Source organism: Mastigoproctus giganteus, chromosome 7 (genome assembly GCF_048544385.1).
Source record: "Mastigoproctus giganteus isolate SK-2022 chromosome 7, ASM4854438v1, whole genome shotgun sequence".
NCBI lineage: Eukaryota > Metazoa > Arthropoda > Arachnida > Uropygi > Thelyphonidae > Mastigoproctus > Mastigoproctus giganteus.
Window position 1 is genome coordinate 193,433,858 of NC_143581.1, and position 20,157 is coordinate 193,454,014.

A 20,157-nucleotide genomic window follows, 5' to 3' on the forward strand; every position below is an offset into this window, starting at 1 on the left:
GGGAAAAACAAAACCAGTTTGTAATAAATGTCAAAGATTGAAAATTTATGGTGTGGAAATTGTGCTGGAGCTCATGTCGTTATTTGCATAAAATGCTGCCTAAATTAATTTTATATTTCATTAGAAATATAAAGGTTTTTTTAATGAATATACATCAGTTTTTAGCTTAAATTAAGGACAATAAGCAAAACATTACTAAATTACATATACAGCCAAATGATTGCTGCCATACTTGGTTCAAAATCTAGTGTTTAAAATGTTTCCAACAGGAAAAATATTTTTAGCAACACCTAAATGAAGTTTATAATTTTAAATCATTTAAATTGAACTGCTATCAAAATTTATCAAAAAAATTACCAAAATGAGAGAAATTCTAAAAAATTATAAAAAGGCAGTTATAAGCACCTGAAATTGGTTAAAATCAAGAGAATGAATAGGACCACTATGTTTAGTTTTATGGTGTAGTAATGCATTATCTCCTCCTGCAAGCAGTTTACTGGGATCATAGACTAGCATGTTACCACCATCTGCTCCTCCTACAATTATACCACTAGTTTGATCTCCACTTGACATTCCATGGCAACCCCAGGCTACTTTATGAAATCTATAATTAAAAAAATAATAATAAATAATGTTCATTAAATTTAAAGAAAAAACTGATATACACTGCTGTTCAAAGAAAGTGCATTACCTAGGAATTTCACATTTCTAAACCCTTTTTCGAGATGGTATGTTACATTAATGACTAGCATCACAAACAGGAATATAAACAAAAGATATTTATTAATAGTTAAGGCAAAGCTAAGTAATACTTGACAGGTGCTCTCAAAATATTCCAAAATGAGCATTTGCAACCTTTATACAACAGTTTTGGTAAACACGACAATTATGGCTGAAATGTTATCAGAAGCCCTCAATTTGCTTCAGTTTATCATTTTAAATGGAAAACAAAATTAAAAGTTCACCAGGTGCAAACTAATATTTAGTTGGACCACCTCTGGTCCTGATGACAGCAGCCCACTGTCGAGGCATTGACAAGATCAATTTCTGAAGAAAATCGTGGTTCCAAAAACATGAATTATGGCTTCCTAAAGTTTACGAAGGGTCTTTGGTTTATTTCTGGCAACTGCAGATTCCACATGATGCATGCCAACAGTTCTCTATAGGATTCAGGCCCGGGCTGTTTCCTGGCCAGCTAACAGTTGTAATGGACCATTCTTCTAACCATTTTTTCACCTGTAACAAATGTAAACACATTACTGTGGAACCTCTAATGCAGAAATGAAGTTAAGTAACTACAGAAGTGCCTACTTACACTTTTCGCCCGATGACATGGAGCAGAGTCGTCCTGAAAGATGCACTTACTTGGCAGGTTGAAATGGTCTCTAATGGTTGGCAGCAATTTGCCTTCCAATATAGCCAGGTTTTTGGCTGTATTATTGGCATTCACGGAACCTTTTATAAACTGCAGGTGACCTACTCCGCAATACGAAATGCACCCCCATATCATTTGGCTGGTAGGGAATTTCGCTGTAGACACTATACAGTCTGGATGGTATTCTCCACCACATCTACGGCAAATCATTTGTTTCCCATCAGACCCATGCAGGTTGAATTTCTTCTCATCTGAGAAAATAACTGACTTCCACTGCTCGGGGGACCATTTAACATGCTCCTTACACCAAATTAATCAGGTATTTTTCATTTTTTATGTGAGGGACTTCTTGGGACGACGAACTACAAGTCCATTTTTGAAGAGGCGTCTTCTGACTGTTACTGAATTTGCTACCACTCCTGTATGTTCTTCCCATTTTCTTTTCGGCTCAGACGAAGAAGCTTTACAGTTTTTAAGGCATAGGCACTTCAAAATGCAGTCCTGTTTTGGCGTAGAGACTTGTTTGCATCCGGTTCCTTTTTTCCTATCAGCAGAACCAGCATTCTTGAGTTTGGAAAGAAATCTACTCACGGTTCACTGATTACAAGACACACTATAAGCAATATGACGGGAAGAACATACTTCCTCATGTAAAGCAACAATAGCACTCTTTCTTCGTGGCATCAACTGCACGTAACTCACCATCCTGACACAAGCAAGGAATGATTGCAACTCTTACAGAGTGTGCTAATATAGCTGAAAGTAATAGCTGATGCAGTATTACATCACCTACGTGTGTCAATCTGATAGAAATATTGCCATATACTTATGTTATTCGAACGACAATTACAATTTTAAGGGGTGATGCACATTTTTTGAACACCAGTGTATATTGAACTGTTCTAACACATTCTATCCAATGGAATGGGACATGCAATCTACGCGGTTTTAGTATACAGTATATATTGAACTGTTCTAACACATATCCAATGGAAAGAGACATGCAATCTACTCAGTTTTAATATACAGCAAATACTTAATTTCATGTTTTAGCAACTTGAAATTATGTAAAGCAGACTGAAATTTGTAAAGCTGATTGTTGTGTGCAAAACAGTCTGCTTTACGAACAGCAATCAACTTTGATGCATAAAATAAACACGTGCCAGACTAACATAATATCTTTGACAAATCGGGCACCTTAGTTAAGTTTAATACACTATCTTAGCTTATCCTAAAGTTCCAACTATATACTGTGTATACCAGTGGTGCCACATGCCCATTCAGGTTGGGTGTGCTTTTATTGGGGGGGCAACCCATGCTACAAATTTCAAGTGTTAATTTTTTTTACATTTCTTTCGACGTCTGAAAGTTAAGAGTGCATAGAACAGCAGCATTCTTCTTAATTGTTCCAATGCAAACACTTTAATTTACTAACTAATATAAATTTTAACTATACAGTCCATAATTATAGACAATATTAAGGTTCTTGTTAAATAATCAATAGCTATGTGTCATGAACGCCGTTTATGTGAAAAGCACAGAGGGTTTATGCTTTGTGGTTGTTATTTGGTTTTTTTAGGAGCATTAGCAACTAAGGCCATATTGCTCCGAGGATATGCGGTGGTCATTCCCTGACCTTTCCGCATCCTCCGTATTTGGTGGTCACAGGCTCGAACCCCGGTCTAATCAAGAAGCGTGTGCTATGCACTGCTGCTCCTGCCCACCTGGCTATTGAGGCACCGTATGCTTTGTGGTGACAAGATTAGAATATCACTGGCAAATACTAGAGTGAGGCATGAATTATCTGTATTTCTTTATGACTTTTAACTACAACCATATAATATGCATAGAAATCTGAAAAAGTAATCAATTTGGAAAATATTACTTTTCCAGATTGAATCAAAGAAAGGCTTAAAAAACTCATTTTACTTATTTATACACCATTTCCAATCTACTGTTTTGCCCTAGGAATTGCATTAGCACATTATTTGAATGAAGATAATTCTTTTCAATGTCTTTTCAATGGCAAGTAAACTTAGGTCACATAACCTTTCCTGCATCTGTGTTCCTCTATAACATGTATGTATTCCCTTCACAGCCAAAAAAGAATTCTCGACTGTAGAAGTCAAACTAATAGAGTAACTTATCTGCGAAAAGATTTAAACCTCTCAAACTCTTCCTAGTTCATTTCACAAATATACGTGGTCTCAATTCTAATCTCAACGATGTCCATTTCCACTTGCAGTCTGCCAAACCCCATGTACTTTTTCTGACAGAATCTCAGTTATCGGTCAATTCAACTACTGCTCATCTCAGTTGCCCAAATTATTCACTGTATGATTCCTTTCACCTCAAAGGTGGTATTTGTACTGGTGACAAAGTGTGCTTATGTCCGTTCCGATATTCTGTCAGAGACTTGGTAATCTGGAATCTCTTCTTTTCGATCTTCTCTCGCTTAAAATCTCTCTACCTCATTGTGTCAAATTCATCTGTTGTCTTTACCGTTCTCCTAACTACACTAATCACTTTGAGCTCTGACTTCCTCTCTTTGCAATTTGACTTTCTCCAGTCCAACTTTCCTTGGTGATTTTAATGTTCACAACTCCAGCTGGCTTCCAATTTCTAGTCACACCGACACAGCTGGTCAAGATGCTGAGGCTTTTGCAGTTACTAATGACCTTTCACAGATTGTTCATTTACCTACAAGAATACTGGACAATTCTAAATATATAGCCTACAAGCTTGATCTCTTTCTCACAAACAACCCTTCTAAGTACACAGTCGAAGTGAGTGGTCCATTAGGCACCTCAAATCACAACTGGGTGAGTCTCTTCTCCAATGGAGCCTTTATCTCATGGCTATTCCCAACCTTGTGTTGTTTGGCATTACAAGAATGCAAAATGGGATGACCTGCGAGATTTCTTTTCTTCTTTTCCTTGGTTGATTACTGTTTCAAAACTTCTGATGTCAACGTTTGCTCAGATCATGTCAGTGAAATTATTCTTGTAGGAATGGCATTCTTTATTCCACACTCTACTTTAAAATCTCATCCTTTATCTAAACCATGGTTTTCCAATAAATGTGCTAAGGCTGTTCAAGAGAAGAATGTTGCATATTGTAATTGGCTTGTTTCCAATTCTTCAGTTTCATTTTCTGCCTACACCAAAGCTCGTAACAATTTTAAAGCAGTCACAATTTTAAAGCAGTAGTAAACTTACTTCTTACCCTAATGGTAGCCGAGCATTCTGGTCTCTTGCCAAAGCTATTGGCCGCAACTTTTGCCCATCTCTGCTCCCACCTCTGTCAAAACCAGATAGTTCTGTTGTCACTTCACCCAAGGATAAAGCTCACCTGCTAGTATCCCATTTTTCTTCCAACTCCTGTATCAATCTCAGTTCTCTCTTTCAAAACAGTCCGAACACCTCCCACCATTCCTAACACGCTCCATTCAATGCCTCCTGTGGTTTTCTGTCAAAAGGATTTTGATGAATCTCGATCCTAAGAAAGCGCCAGGTCCTGATAGTATTTCTACACTTGTTCTCAAAACTTGTGCTCCTGAACTTGCTCCTATTCTTTGCCGCCTTTTTTCACTTTCTTATTCCAAAGGTGTTTTTCCTTCTGCTTGGAAATTTGCTCATATTCAGCCAGTTCCTAAAAAGAATGACAAATCCCTCCCATCCAATTATCATCCCATTACAATTACTTCTACTTTTTCTAAAGTAATGGAGAAATCAATTAACCGCCAACTCTTAAACTACCTAGAAACCTGTCTGATCAACAATCACCAGTATGGATTCCTTCAGTGTCGATCCACTGGTGATATTCAGGCTTATGCTACCCATTTATGGACAAATTCAATGGAAAAGTTCGGTGAAACACAAGCAGTTGCCCTTGATATCTCAAAGGCTTTCGATCGTGTTTGGCATAAAGGTCTTCTAAACAAGCTTCCATCTTATGGTTTGCCAACTGTTTTTTGTAATTAGTTATCCAGTTTTCTCTTTGATCACTCAATGAGGGTGATGGTAGATGACTCTCTGTCTGCTAACTTCTCCACTAATGCTGGTGTCCTCCAAGGTTCAGTTCTCTCCCCCGCTCATCTTGTATATTAATGACCTTCTTCCATTGACTAGAAATCCTATCCATACTTTTGCCGATGATAGCACATTGCATGCCACTTTCCATTTTGAGAAACCTTGCCCTGATTAATCAGCTTGAACTTCTCGAATATCCGCTACCAATTCCTTAAATGCCGATCTCCAGATAATTCTCCAGTGGGACAAAGACAACTTAGTTGATTTCAATCCTTCTAAAACTCACTCTTGTCTTATATCTCGCAAAGCTCCGATGCTTATCTTTGGCGACACTCTGATTTCTAGGCAAAATGATATATCTATTTTGGGGATTACCTTGACTTCTAATCTGTTTTGGCACAAGCACATTACAAATATTGCTTCCTCTGCATCTAAAAAACGTGGTTTTCTCTTTCGCTATCGGCATTACTTTTCTTCCAAAGAGCTGTTCTCTCTGTACAAATAGGAAATCCGCCCTACCATATAGTATTGTTTCCACATCTGGGGCGGTGCCCTCAAAACCTCTCTCAGGCTTCTAGATTCCACTCAGAAGAGGGCAGTTAAGTTAATTAATGACTCCTGTCTAACAGAGTCTCTTCCACTCGCTGTCTCATAGATGTATTGTTTCTGCTGCATGCCTTTTCTACAGAAACTTCCAATGGGCACTGTTCTTCTGAAATAGCTTCTATAATTCCTGCTCTCTTTCAAAACAGTCCGAACACATGCCACGACCAGCCAACATCCATTTACTGTCGAACTTCAAACTCACAGAACCAACTTTTCATCTTCTTCGTTTATTCATTCAACTACCGTTTTCTGGAACAATCTTCCTTCATATGTTTATCTGTTGCTCTGTCCCAGGAAAGCCTTTCTATGCGTGCTATCACTGATAAAATAGGCTGCCACCAGTCAAAAGTATCTCGGGTGCTGAAATTAAAGTATGAAACCGGTGATTTGAAGAGAAGATCTGGATCAGGCCATAAGAGGGTGACTACGCCTTCCCAAGATCGACATTTGAAATGGCTATGCCTTTAATAAAAAATGTCATAAACATGCTGGTGCTCCTGATGTAAATCTGGACTTTAAGATGGCCTCTGGTGTTGAAACAAGTGCACACAAACTATCCAAAGACAGCTTTCGGAATGTGGACTGCATGCCTATTGGCCCAAGAAGAAGTCTTTGTTGACACAACAAATGAGGAAGAAGCAACTTCCTTGGGCTAAAACGCATGTTTCATGGACAAAAGAGCAATGGGACACCGTCATCTGTTCTGACAAATCAAAATTCAACCTGCATGACTTGGATGGGAACCGATATGTAGGAGGACGAAAATCGGAGGTACACCATCCTGACTGCATAACACCGACTGTAAAGTTCCCCGCCCACCAGATGGTCTGTGGATGCACAACAAGCAAAGGGGTGGGGCAAATTAAGTTTATTAATGGAATGGTGAATGCAGAAACCAACATTGCTATCTTGGAGAAGTGCTGAAACCCATTATTAGGGATCACCACACAGACGTCCAAAACTGCATTTTTAAACAGGACTCGGCACCTTGCCACACAGCAAAATGGGTAAGTTTTATGCTATTTAGATTTAATGATGAGTTTGTCTTCTTGTTTCACAAGACTTAAAACACACACCAATGTTTTCCCTCATTTTTCTCCCTTAAGGTGCAGTCATACCTAAGAAATGCTGGCATTACAGGACTGGCCTTGCAACAAATCAGATTTGAGCCCTATTGAAAATTTTTTCTGGTATATAATGTTGTCTAAAATTGCTCAGACGAAGCCAACAAGTAAGATTCAGCTGCAGGAGAGGATTGTCAGAGTGTTGTACCTTGAAATTGGGCAACTGTATATCTAGAAGTCTATTAACTCTATGCCAGATCGTTGCAAGGCTGTAATTGCAGTTCGAGGAGGAACAACAAAATATTGAGGACTTATTTTGCTGATTTACAGTACATAATACTCTTACATTAACTTGTCATTTCAATTTGTACACGTAAATGCAATAAAATGTATGTTTGGTTGTCACAACTGCCATTTGCATGATTTCTCATATTTCCATTAATTGCGCATTTCTCTTTGGGAAGATAAATATGGCAATTAGGTATATCAGGTGGAGTCTTTTTATTGGATTTATTCATAGAGATATATATCCCATCTAACAAATGCAAAACACATCATTTGCAAAACACATCATTTGCAAAATTCATAAGGGATGCAGTTTTTTTGTCCACCACTGTAGCTTTAATGATTTCATTTTGTAGTGTGGAAAAAGTTCCTTGAAATACAGTCGATGCCTTTAAATGACTGTCTAAAAGAGAATCATACTCATGGAGCACATTGAAAAATTCTATTTTCTATATAATTCCCTTGATCAGCTGAATCTTCAGACTCATCATGACCTCTGAAAGGAAGCTCTTGCTTAGCCAAATAACATACAGCATCAATTAATCTTTTTAAAATGTCTCTATTTTTCTTTACTTGTTCAATATGTTGGCTAATTTCAAATTTTCTTTGACTGTCAATGAGTGTCAATTCTTTGTTTTCCAAACATCTTAAGATTTAAAAATGACTGAACATGTGGTTGGGAGCGCTCGTTTTTCCGCTGCTGCAGCTAAATTATTAAGATCGGAATATTCCAAACACCTTTCTCTTTGGAGAATAATAAACAAGACCAACAAAAGTCTTGTCCGCACTTCACATCCAGTTAACCATTGTACTGTATCGTATTGTGAAACAGAGAAATGTCTCACATACTCAGTTTTTGCATCTTTGTCCTTGCATAGTAAATTCGGAAGAGGACGACACTTACCTTCTTTGACTATGTTCATACAAACAGCAAAAGCTCTGGCAGAAAACGGGACATTCAGTATGTCGTCAACACTGTTTCCCATTGTAAATATGGGCAAAAAAAAATAAATTATATCCAAAAAAAATATAAATATAAATGTATATTAAAAACTTGTCTAAATCTGTCATAAACATGTCGGTTCACACTTATGCAAAACAGACGAAACTCAGAAAACAAAAACAGCAACTCATGACAAGTGACAACGTTGAACTGGATTGCTTCACACAATAGCCAATCAACTACTAACTACTTCTGGGTGCTGCTGTCTCAGAGCACACCCTGCCATGCCTTCTGGATGGTTTTAAACCATTGGAAGAGTAAGAATTTGACCTGCTGTGCCACCTGTACGCTGTTTAGAGGGCTCAAAGGTGTCTGTATTTGTGATTGCACATCCGGGCTATTAACACGAATGTGATACGATGTTTGCACACCGAAACTTCTCTTCGTGAAACACTGTATATTGGTTTTAATTTTAGGAATCATGCAAAGCCAGCAAACAATTAGGGAAGTCTTTAACAGAAAAAAAATATATATCAGTGACATTGCAATTCCATGGGTGTGCACTGCACACCTAGCACACCCCGAATATACGTCCCTGGTGTACACTCTCTTCACATAAACTAAAGCTGAGGACTGCACCATATGCATATATTTTCTGATATGGGTTCTCATTTCCTTTTACAAAGGCTAAAAAAATTAAAATGTTGAGGGCATTTTTAAAGATGTTCTTGATATTTTATTGCTGCAATTACTGTGAATTCCTTTTATAAGGATTGAAATCAGCATTAACCTTTGTCTTATCAAAGTACAACTAAGGCAAAGAAAACTTAAATAAAAATCACTACACAGTGTTGCTAAAAAAAATTATTCTCACAATTACCAAACTAGTGGCATATTACTGAAAAGAACAATGCCTGCATTTTCCAGAAACTACAGTCAGTCCTCGTATAACAAGTGTTTACACTACACTAATTTGATCATACACGATTTATAAATAGGGGAACAATATCTTATATAACACGAACCGAATTCGCTTGTGCACGATTCGCCTTGTGTTTACAAGAAATGGCAGTTGAACGCAACACGATAAGAATGAAGAGAAGATTCTGAAAATGTATTTGTTTTTTTATATCAGTGAAGGGAAAACACATTTCACCATAATAACGTAAAAACCAACAAAATTCCAGCTATCGGTATAATCGCAAATGCAATTAGATCGACTTTACTACCAATTTAGCAGAAACGCAACCAGAAATTGTTTTTATTGTTTTATGGTAGTAACCGCTAGAAATGTGCTTTAGAAAAATGTGAGGTGTTAATAGTGTATCTCTGCCTTTACGGTGTTGCTTATCAGTTGCTACAAGCACGCAGCGTTGTTTATGTGTATCAAGCATGCCTCCTCGTTTTGTAATTGTGCTTTATTCCCTAAAAATTAGTAAAATACTTAGTTAAAAGGTGTGAAAAGGAAGCGTCCTGGTGAAGACACTGCAGATTCAGAGAGAAAAAGAAAAGCAATATCGATAAACAGAGGCTTACTGGGTCAAAATTTCTTACATGGGAAAATTTATAGTGGTCTCATACTATGGTTTGTGGCCAAAATCACACCGGCCACCGGGGTTTCCCCGGTAAGGCTTATGGCCAGTACGCCTCTGTCGATAGAGAAAAAATATGAAATTGTAAAACGCTTTGAGCGAAATGAAAGACAATGTGATATTGCACGTGCTACAGGCCTAAATGAGGCAACGCTGAGAATTACAAAGAATGCAGAGAAAATAAAAACTTTCATAGCAGGAACAACTCAGTGTAATTAAAATCCATTCGATTAAGACACAAAGAATTGGAAGAGATGGAACAGCTGTCATCTGTTTCGAAAGAAAATCAAACAAAAAACAAGTTTGCTTACGATAGAAGCAAAAGCATTAGCAATATTTTATTACGTAACAGTCTTATTTATTATTTATTGTTTGGTAATGTTTTGGTTACAAATGTGTGTTCAGTCTTGGGTGGTCGGCACCTAACCCTATTTTTCCCATAGGGCCTGTTGTTTATATTGCACAATTTTGCATTGCACGAGGGTTTATAGGAACACAACTATCGTGCTATACGAGGACTGACTGTACATACAGTAGACTTTCAAAATAATGGCACCTTAAGGAATTCAAGGTGCCATTATTTCGATTTTCCACAGTCTAGAAAGTTTTAGTTTTAATATATTTAATGTAGAAATAATGAGGCTAAATAACAAATAGAGAGATTAAGAATGCAATTTTATTAACTGCACACAAAAAACAAACATGCTCACAACCAATATTATATTCTGCCATTAATACAAACACTTCTGTTTATGCCCCGTTCTATTTTCTTTATTATATCAAGTTTAGTCTGCGTAGATAGCACAGAGGTATTGTCACCATCCTCCCCACACCGGGAAGAAAAGCCCGGGTTTGAATCCAGTCAATGACGAGAGGAACTTTTATGGGCTTTTTTCACTCCATGGCTGAATTAGTGGGTCTCAGGCGTAGATAGCAATGTTTTTCCCCCAGAATGGGGTTTTTTTCATCCAGTATAACAGGCAAATCGACCAGAGAACACACACGGGCATACTAACTTTCTGGATGACCCTAATGTAATAGTTCAGATTAGCATTAGTAGAGGCATATGATGCAAGAAAGCAAGCTTATATAGCATCAGCAAAAAAAAAAAAAAAAATCATCCATCCATTCACTCCAACAATTAGTCTAGTTCAACCTTGAATTCATTTAAGCTGTCAACTTCCACAAACACAGAAGTTTGTTCCAGCAATCAACCACCCACTGGTTAAAGGCAAATTCCCGCACATCTATTCTATAACCGTCTTTCCTCATTTTGAATATGTCCCCTGAGGTGCAGAATCTGAGAAAGAGGAAGAATTCCATCAGCATTGCACTTGCTCAAACCAACTATTCAAAGCCTTATACACCTCAATCAGATCACCTTGCAGGTGCCTAGTCTCCAGACACTGTAATTTGAAGAACTTAAGCCTTTCTTGGTAAGATCAACCCTTTGTTCCCGCCACTAATCCCGTTGTCCTTCTCTGTACTTGTTCCAGCAGGAGGCTTGAAGTGGTGAAACCCATGTTTAGTCTCTAGAGCAACGTTTCCGACATCCCCCTCCCCCCCCATACTTCTCCTTCAACCCATGCACGGTACTGAGTACTATAGGTTTTGATGCCTTTCGTGTTTAGGGTTTTCATAAAAAAAAAAAAAAAAAAAAGTACTCCAGAATGCAGTACTCAAGGTTATGGCCCGACTACTGCTTTATACAAGGGGATAATCACTTCCTGCTAGCAAAATTCCTATATATCATTGACAAGACCCCATGAGCTACTCTTGCAGCCTGTCTGCACTGCTCAGAAAACTTCATATCTGACTACACGATTACCCCCAGATCTTTTTCATTCTCCACTACCCTAAGTGTAGTACTGCACAATTGTTATATTACTCTGGGGTTACTGCTACCCATATGCATCACTTTGCATTTGTTAATGTTAAACTTCAGTTACACCTCTCAGCCCATCTGCTCAACTTTTCCAGATCCTGTTGCAGTAGTCTACTGTCCTTCCTGTCATCAGCAAACTACCAACCTTTGTATTGTCTGCATACTTGAACATTAAGACTGATATACCTTCATCAATATCATTGATTAATACTCAAAACAACAATGGGCCAAACACAGACCCCTGGGGGGACACCAATAATAACATTAGTCCACAAAGAGCAGTGTCCATTGTTTACCACTCTGTCTTCTCCCACTCAACCATTCCTTTATCCATAGCAGAAATTTGCCCTTAATACCATACTGCCCCAACTTGTACAATAGTCTTCCACGTGCAACAGTATCAAAAGCTTTCCTAAAATCCATACAAAGTTTATCACTAAGATTTAATTCTGTTCTTTTCTTCTCTATATGAGGTTTATTAACTTTAGGAGCCATAGTGAGGGGTCTTTAATTTAAAATAAATTAAAAACAGCAGTATAATCCGATCTGTAATACTGTTACAGAATTCACTTTCAAAATGGCGGACGTAAAGAAATATAGTAATCACATGACTTGCTGTTTTCTTTTTTCAGCACTGCAAGACATTGTGCTGCACATAAACATCTGATCTCAATGTGCCGTTAGCTCGAATGTTCCATTATTTCGGGTGCCATTATTTCGATAGTCTACTGTACTATATTGCAGTGTTTTAAAGTTTGCATATTATTCCTCTAAGGCAGCTTCGAAAAAGATTCTACAACCACTATTGAAACATTACGATTCATTAATATCAGAATAAATTCTATTCCTACCATAGTTTAGGGGTTTTATCATAAATATTAGCATTACCATATAATGCAAGGAAACCACAAGCTTTTGCTGCACTATCAAAAAATAAATGACAAGAGAATAACTGGAAATTAATAATAATAATAAAAAAGAAAAACAACCCCGTGTTTCCTTCCTGACACAGGTAATTAGCCAGCTGATATATGAATTCCCCATAAGTTCTTAAACCTCAACTATCAACCACAGAGAACCTATTCCAGTAATTATCAACTTGCTGGCTAAAAGGAAAACACTCGCAACAATTTTGTCCATTCCAAATCTCAATCCTCATAATTTGAATTTATGGCCCTTAGTTCTGAAATCACTTCTCAGAGAAAATTTTACTTTCATTCATTTTACTATCCTCACTCAGAGCCTTATAGATCTCGATGGAACCCCATTTGCCAAGCTCTGCAGCACATATATTTGAAGTGCTCACATGTGCACTCTTTTGGATTTCATCCATATTTAGCCCTTTGAAGAAGCACATCTTTTTTTTAGATGCAGTCTCAATACCTGAATAATATTCCAAATGCAGGCTTACAACAGCATTATACAGTAGGATTACAATCTCCCTACTTCAACAAACAAATGTTCGATATATCATCTATAGAACAACACGGGCTTTCTTTGCTGCTTGTGTGCACGGCTAGGAGAACTCGGTTCCTGCCTTTATCATAATCCCGAAATCCCCTTCTTCCTCTACTGTTTTAAATTTACCTCCATCAAGTGGGTGAGTTATTTTGGGGTTGCTTTTCCCCCAAGTACATCTTGCTGCATTAAAACATAAATAAATAAATGTTTTCAGATTTCTCAATCCTCATAATTTGAATTTAACTATCACTTGAATTTGAGTTTCATTAAAGTCAGATGAAGTTGTCCTGCAGGAGTGCCGAATGGCACTGATCATTAAACACTCTTCCAGTCTTCACAAAATCTACATATGACATCATGCCCTCTACCTCTTCATCAATGTCATTTATGAAAATCAAAAACAATAGCAGTCCCAGAACTGATCCTTGGGGAAATCCCACTTCGAATATTCATCACCATCAGCCATTTTCAATCCACTGCAGGATGAAGTCCCCTCCAGCAACTTTTCCAGTTCCTTCTGTTTTGTGCAATGACCATCCATTTACTGCCCACAAACTCTTGAATTTCATCCGTCCATCTCCATTGTTGTCTTCCAGGTTTCCTTTAGCTCTTCTTGGGTACCATTCTGTTATTTTCTTAGTCCATTTATCATCATGTCTTCAACCTGTGTGTGTCCTGCCAAAGTCCACTTCAGTTCTTTAGTTTTGATAAAAATGTCCTTTACTTGAGTTTGCTGCCTAATCCATGTGTTTCTCTTCTTATCCAACAGTCTGATTCCTAATATAATTCATTTCATTCTTTGCTGTGTAGTTTTCAGCTTCTCTCCCATTCTTTTGGTGAGTACCCAAGTTTCACTTCCATAAGTCATGGCAGGGAATATACATTGGTTCGTTATTTTACATTTCGGACAAATTGGGATATTGAACCTCAATATGTGACTATATTTCCTGAATGCTATCCATCCAAAATTTATTCTTCTCTTGACTTCCAGCCATTTATCATTATCATAGCTAATGACCTGTCCAAGATAAGTACATGAATCCACCTTTTCAACTTCCACTCCTTCAATGATTATATCCCTTCTTGTGGAATACTTGTTCATAATTACTTTTGTTTTAACCACATTCATCTTTGGTCCAAAATCCTTACTAACTCTGCATAACTGATTAAGATTTTCCACTAATTCTTTGGGATCATAGCTTATGATCACAATGTCATCTGCAAATCATAAATGGTTTAGGTACTCTCCATAAACAACTTTGGAGATATGTCTCCTTGTCAAATTCCTTTCACAATTTTAATTTCCTACTGTCTTTGTCTAGTCTAATAAAGGAGGTAGCATTCTCATATATTTTCTTCAAAATCCTAATATGTGGAGGTATCTATGCCTTGTCTTTCCAATGCCTGAAACATTGCCTTATGCTGTATGGAGTCGAATGCCTTTTCATAATCCACAAATGCCAGACATAATGGTGTTTTTTATTCATTTGCTTTCTCCATTAGCTGTGATCTTACGTGAGGGTGATCCATAGGTGAGAATCCTGTCCTAAAGCCAACCTGCTCTTTTGGTTGATTCTCGTCAAGTATTTTCTAATCTGTTAGTAATGACCCTTGTGAACAACTTGTAGATGTGGGACAAGTTAACTGATCTATAATTTCCAATTTCTGATTTATCTCCTTTCTTATGCAGCAAAATTATGATTGCATTATTCCACTCCTTAGGTGTCACACCTTTCCTAATGTATTTTGTGAAGAGTCTTGCCAATTTGTGTCATGTCTCTTCCTCCCAATTTTAACCAATCTACAGTAACTTCATCTTTACCTGGAGCTATTTGATTCTTCATTTTCTTCAATGCATGTTGTACCTCATCAGGAAGGATATCGGGTACATCTTAAGTGTTGCTAATTTGCGATCCATCTTCCCCACTGCTGGCATCATTCCCTTGCTCCTTATATAATACTTTATAGTAGTCTTTTGCTATTTGAATTATGCCTTCTCTATTATTTATAAGTACACCATCACTATTCTTCAGATTCACTACCATTTGTCTTTCTGTATTTAAGTCCTTTGTTTTCCCTTAATGCTTGTTCTACTTTTCTTGTGTTAAATCTTCTTATATCCTCTCTGAGTCTCTTTCTAATGGCTTTGCATAACTCAGTATACTCAATTTTGTACTTGTCAGTTCAAGACAAATGAACAGCAAGTTTATCTTGCTGTTCATCTGTAGTCTTCAGTTCATCATGAAGAATGTTTCTTGATTAATTTTTCCTTCTTTGGATTTCTTTTTACCTATAGGTTTCATGGGCTTTTATCACTTTCAGAAAGTTGTGTATTCCTCGTCGATATCTTGGTCCTGAAAGGTTCGCAGAAGCTCAAACTTGTTTTTAAGTTCCAGTACATATTGCTTTTTCTCCTCTTCTGTTATCTCAAAGACCTTCATATTATTTACTCGAGTCAGTTTTTCCTTTCTTACAACTATATCACATACTTTTAATGTTAGACCTATCTAAAGATTAACCATTAATTTTAACTCTCTGCCTCCTGTTCTGCAGCCATCCTGCAATGTCTTAGAATCTTACCCATGATCCCAATGTGTTCTAGCTTATAATAACCTAAATAAAGTTCTGGTAACATTAGCATGTATTCTTAACTTGATTAACTAATAAATCCACATCAATAATTTCAGAACTAATAGAATTAGCATTAGCACTAGTAGAGGCATATAATGCAAGAAAGCAAGCTAATGCAGTAACAGGGAAGAAGAGGGGAAAAAAAAAAAAAAAACACTTCCCCATTTCACCCATCCATTCACGCCAAATGTTTGTCCAGTTCTTTAGTATTAGTAATGGCCACATGGCGCAGGGAAGCCTATGGCCAGCCAAAAAAAAAAAAAAAAAAAGGGGGGGGGGAGAATAAAATAATAATAAAAAGAAAAATTTTTAAAATAAATAATTAATAAAAGAAAAGTAAATAGGCAACCTATGTGTTTTCCTCTTCCCATAGATACCTACCACCCATGTAGGTAACTTATTCCAGTAATTTATAACACACAGGCTAAAATAAAACTTCCTGTAATTCAGTCTAAACATCTCCTCCACCCGCAACTGGAATTTATGCCTCTTAGTTCTAGAATCATTTATAAAAGTGAAAATGTTGTCCTCATTCATTTTTTTTATGCCTCTCAGAGCGTTAAATACCTCAATCAAGTCTCTTCTAAGGTGCCTAGTTTCCAAGCTCTGCAACCTACATATTCGAAGTCTTTCCTGATATGGATGCCCTTTGGCCAATCTCACCAGGTGAGTTACCCATCTTTGGACAGTATTCCAAGTGTAATCTAACAATATAACCTTATATAATGGGATTATGAAGTCCTTATCTCTACTAGAAAATGTTTGACAAATCATCGATAGGACACCATGGGCCTTCCTTGCAATCTGTCTATAACGCTCAGAAAACTTAGTGTCTGACCATATCATAACACTCAAGTCCTTTTACTTCCATTACTGGCTTTAGTTCAACTCCATCAAGTGTATAAGTTGTTTTGGAGTTACTGTTCCCCAGGTTTAATACCTTACACTTTGATGGATTAAAGCATAGCTGCCTTCTGACCACCCCTGCTGAAGTCTATCTAGGTCACTCTGAAGAAGTTCTGTTTGGCGATGATCATTAACTACTCTACCAATCTTTACATCATCTGCAAATTGAGACATTTTACTTATGCCTCTCAGAGCCGTAAACATCTCAATCAAGTCTCCTCTAAGGTGGCTAGTTTCCAAGCTCTGCAACCTACATATTCAAAGACTTTCCTCACATGGACACCTTTTGCAGATCTCACCAGGTGAGTTACCAGTCTTTCTAAAATTATTCATCTTAAATTTTTGAGGACTAGAAAACCATACCTGAAAAGTAGGCAAATGGACCAGTCACAAGCATATTCCCAAACAGCCATGTGTGTGTGGGTATATGGTAGAACTCACAACACAAAATTATAATTTCAATGAATAAAATTAATTGGCATCAAAATGATTAACTGATAGGCAAGTTCTGTTTCTTAGATAATAAAAAAACTACCCATTTCAGTAACAAATGTTTTTACATAACTTGTAAGTTGTGATTCAATTCAGCAAATTTCCTTAGCCATAATCACTTTTGTGAACAACCAAACAGCCTTTTCTCCACTGCCTTACTCACACTCAGCTATTCGCCTAAAGTTGACAAACTTGGTGGTACAGACATAAAATTGATGACCATCTAGTTATTAACTAATTCCTCTACAAATGTCACTTCTCCTACTTTTAAATAAGTAGGAGAAGTGACTTACAGCATCCAGTCTTTACCATACAGTATATTTTGTAATAAAACTTACATAAACTAACATCCACCTAGTTTTCATATTTTTATTTAGTGAGTTATGCATAACAGCAATCAAAGTTACTTTGGTACTTAGTTCGGTCAAAGGATCACATCATTTAGAATGTGCTTACCCTTTTTCTTTCTGTACTATTAAGCCAAACTTAATATTCATGTAACTTCATTTAGGAACACAATCTCGAGGGCTGGCACAGCTGAGCAGTCAGCATGGATGTGCTATTGCACCCCCCAAACACACACACTGCCTAATAACCTGAGATGTTTGAGTTGAACATGGTTCAAGCCCATGTAACTTCTAAATGACTGTTGTCAAAATGATTAGCTGTAAACTCCTCTGACCTATGGGGCCATGGCAGAGCATAAACTGAAATTTCCTGGTTTACATCCGAGAACCAGTTATGATCCTGAGATAACATATGTAGGCATAGGTGTGTGCACTGCAAGACAGAATTGATAAACTTCCACAAAAAAAAAAAAAATGCAGAGATCATTAACTACTGCACTGGTACATCAAGTGGAAAGCTACAATGAAGTTGTAAACTCCTCTTGTTGCAATGGCCACACCAAGTATAAATGAAAATTTATTTAAAATTATGGAGCTATATAATAAACATACCTAAAATCTGATACAACACTTCCTTTAAGACCCATATCCAATCCAGGTTCTGTAAGGTTCAGGGCATAGATCTCTATTGCTGCAGTTGTACTACAAGAAAAAAATATAATCAAATATTAAAGAATGAAAATTAAATTTGTCTATTGAAATTCCAAATATCAGAATTTATCTATATTTGTGTATAACAGACTTGAGGATAACTCCTCATGTGTTTGAGGGATGTTTGTTGTTTGTTTATGGGTTTACGGCACAAGGGCAAGGCCATAATGCGCCTAACTATGGTGATGGTTTGAGGGATGACTGATCAATTAACTCCCAAGAAATTCATGAAGGTATGATGGGAACAACTGATGATAATGTTTTCTTATTCTAAGATAAAGGACTGGGTTGAAGAATTTAAGCATGACTACACCAAAGCCAATGCAGGAAGTGGATGACATTTTATGAGAAGTGGAAAGCATTTTATGTATCATATTATGCTTTCAGACCAACGGGTCACTATTAAACATATACCCTTCCTAAAAGCCTTATTATAGGACCATGAGCTAATAGAATATTGGGTTGCTTTTGGCCAAATTGCTTCTGCAACATAATGTGACAGAGAAAAGTACCACAAGGAATACTAATCATTATGTAACAAAACCATCCTAAACTGATGGAGTAATGATTGTTCTGACAAATACTTGACATTCCTGTTCATCCCACAGATGTTCAATAGAACTGATCATGTTCCTCACACCACTTTTTCAAGCATTTGGCATACAAATACTTGACATTCCTGTTCATCCCACAGATGTTCAATAGAACTGATCATGTTCCTCACACCACTTTTTCAAGCATTTGGCATACAAATACTTGACATTCCTGTTCATCCCACAGATGTTCAATAGAACTGATCATGTTCCTCACACCACTTTTTCAAGCATTTGGCATAGTGCAAGGCTGCATCATCATCATCTTGAAAGTACTCCTGTCCATAGGGGTAAACATGCAAGATTGGTAGGTGTACTGATCTGCAATGATGTTCATTATGCCTTCCAGTAGGATTGGGAGACCAAGAATATTCCATGAAAACATGTCTAACACCATTAAACTTCCTAGAGCAGGCTGCACTGTCAATACACAATTCTAGTTTCTTACATGACTTATTCCTTTATTTAAGCTTTCCAGCTAAAAATCAGGACTTCTAGGACCATGTGATCCACCTTCAGTCCTCCTAAATCCATCTTTTGGTTCTGATGCCAATGAAGCCTTATTTCCTGGTTTACATCCAAAGTCAGTGGTTTCTGTGAATGTCATCCCATTCCCATAATGTATTCTTTGTAAGATTCATCATATAGCATGAGTACTGATACCTTGTAGTGCAAATGTGTCTGTCAGCACAAAATGATATCCCCACACTCTCGATCCAGGGGTTAATTGTTCTACTGTTTGGTGATAATTACATTTCATAATTCACTGCAGAAGTTGAACACCTTACTCCACTGCTATATTTTCTCACGCAACCATATCTGTTCACAGATGGTTGCTGGGAATTTTTCTTTCATTTGTTAAATGTTGACCGAAATGAATGCTCAAAAGTTGCGGCTATCCTCTCTGCTATACAGTACCTGCTAAATATACACTGACAATATTTCCTTAAAAATCTGTGATAATGTGTCCATTTCACACTGCTAGTAAAACTGATTTTGACACTATTCATGTCACACAGCTTTATAAGTACAGTCAGTCCTCGTATAACACGTGTTTACACTACACGAATTCGATCATACACGATTTATAAATAGGGGAACGATATCTTATATAACACAAACCAAATTCGCTTATGCACGATTCGCCTTTGTGTTTACAAGAAATGGCAGTCGAACGCAGAATCACCCCAACCGAACGCAACACGATAGGAATGAAGAGAAGATTCTGGAAATGT

The 20,157-nt window shown here is 37.2% G+C and overlaps 1 protein-coding gene across 2 annotated transcripts in view; it reads right to left on the bottom strand.

Moving 5' to 3' along the window:
* Nucleotides 1-20,157, bottom strand: part of Sec31 (COPII coat complex component secretory 31) — a 267,687-nt gene that overhangs the window by 186,295 nt on the left and 61,235 nt on the right. For both annotated transcript variants that reach the window (XM_090378035.1, XM_090378034.1), the window contains exons 3-4: nt 18,231-18,320; nt 406-604 (exon numbers count right to left, since the gene is read on the bottom strand). In XM_090378035.1, coding sequence (XP_090234161.1) covers nt 406-604; nt 18,231-18,320 — 289 coding nt within the window. The remainder of the gene's footprint in view (nt 1-405; nt 605-18,230; nt 18,321-20,157) is intronic.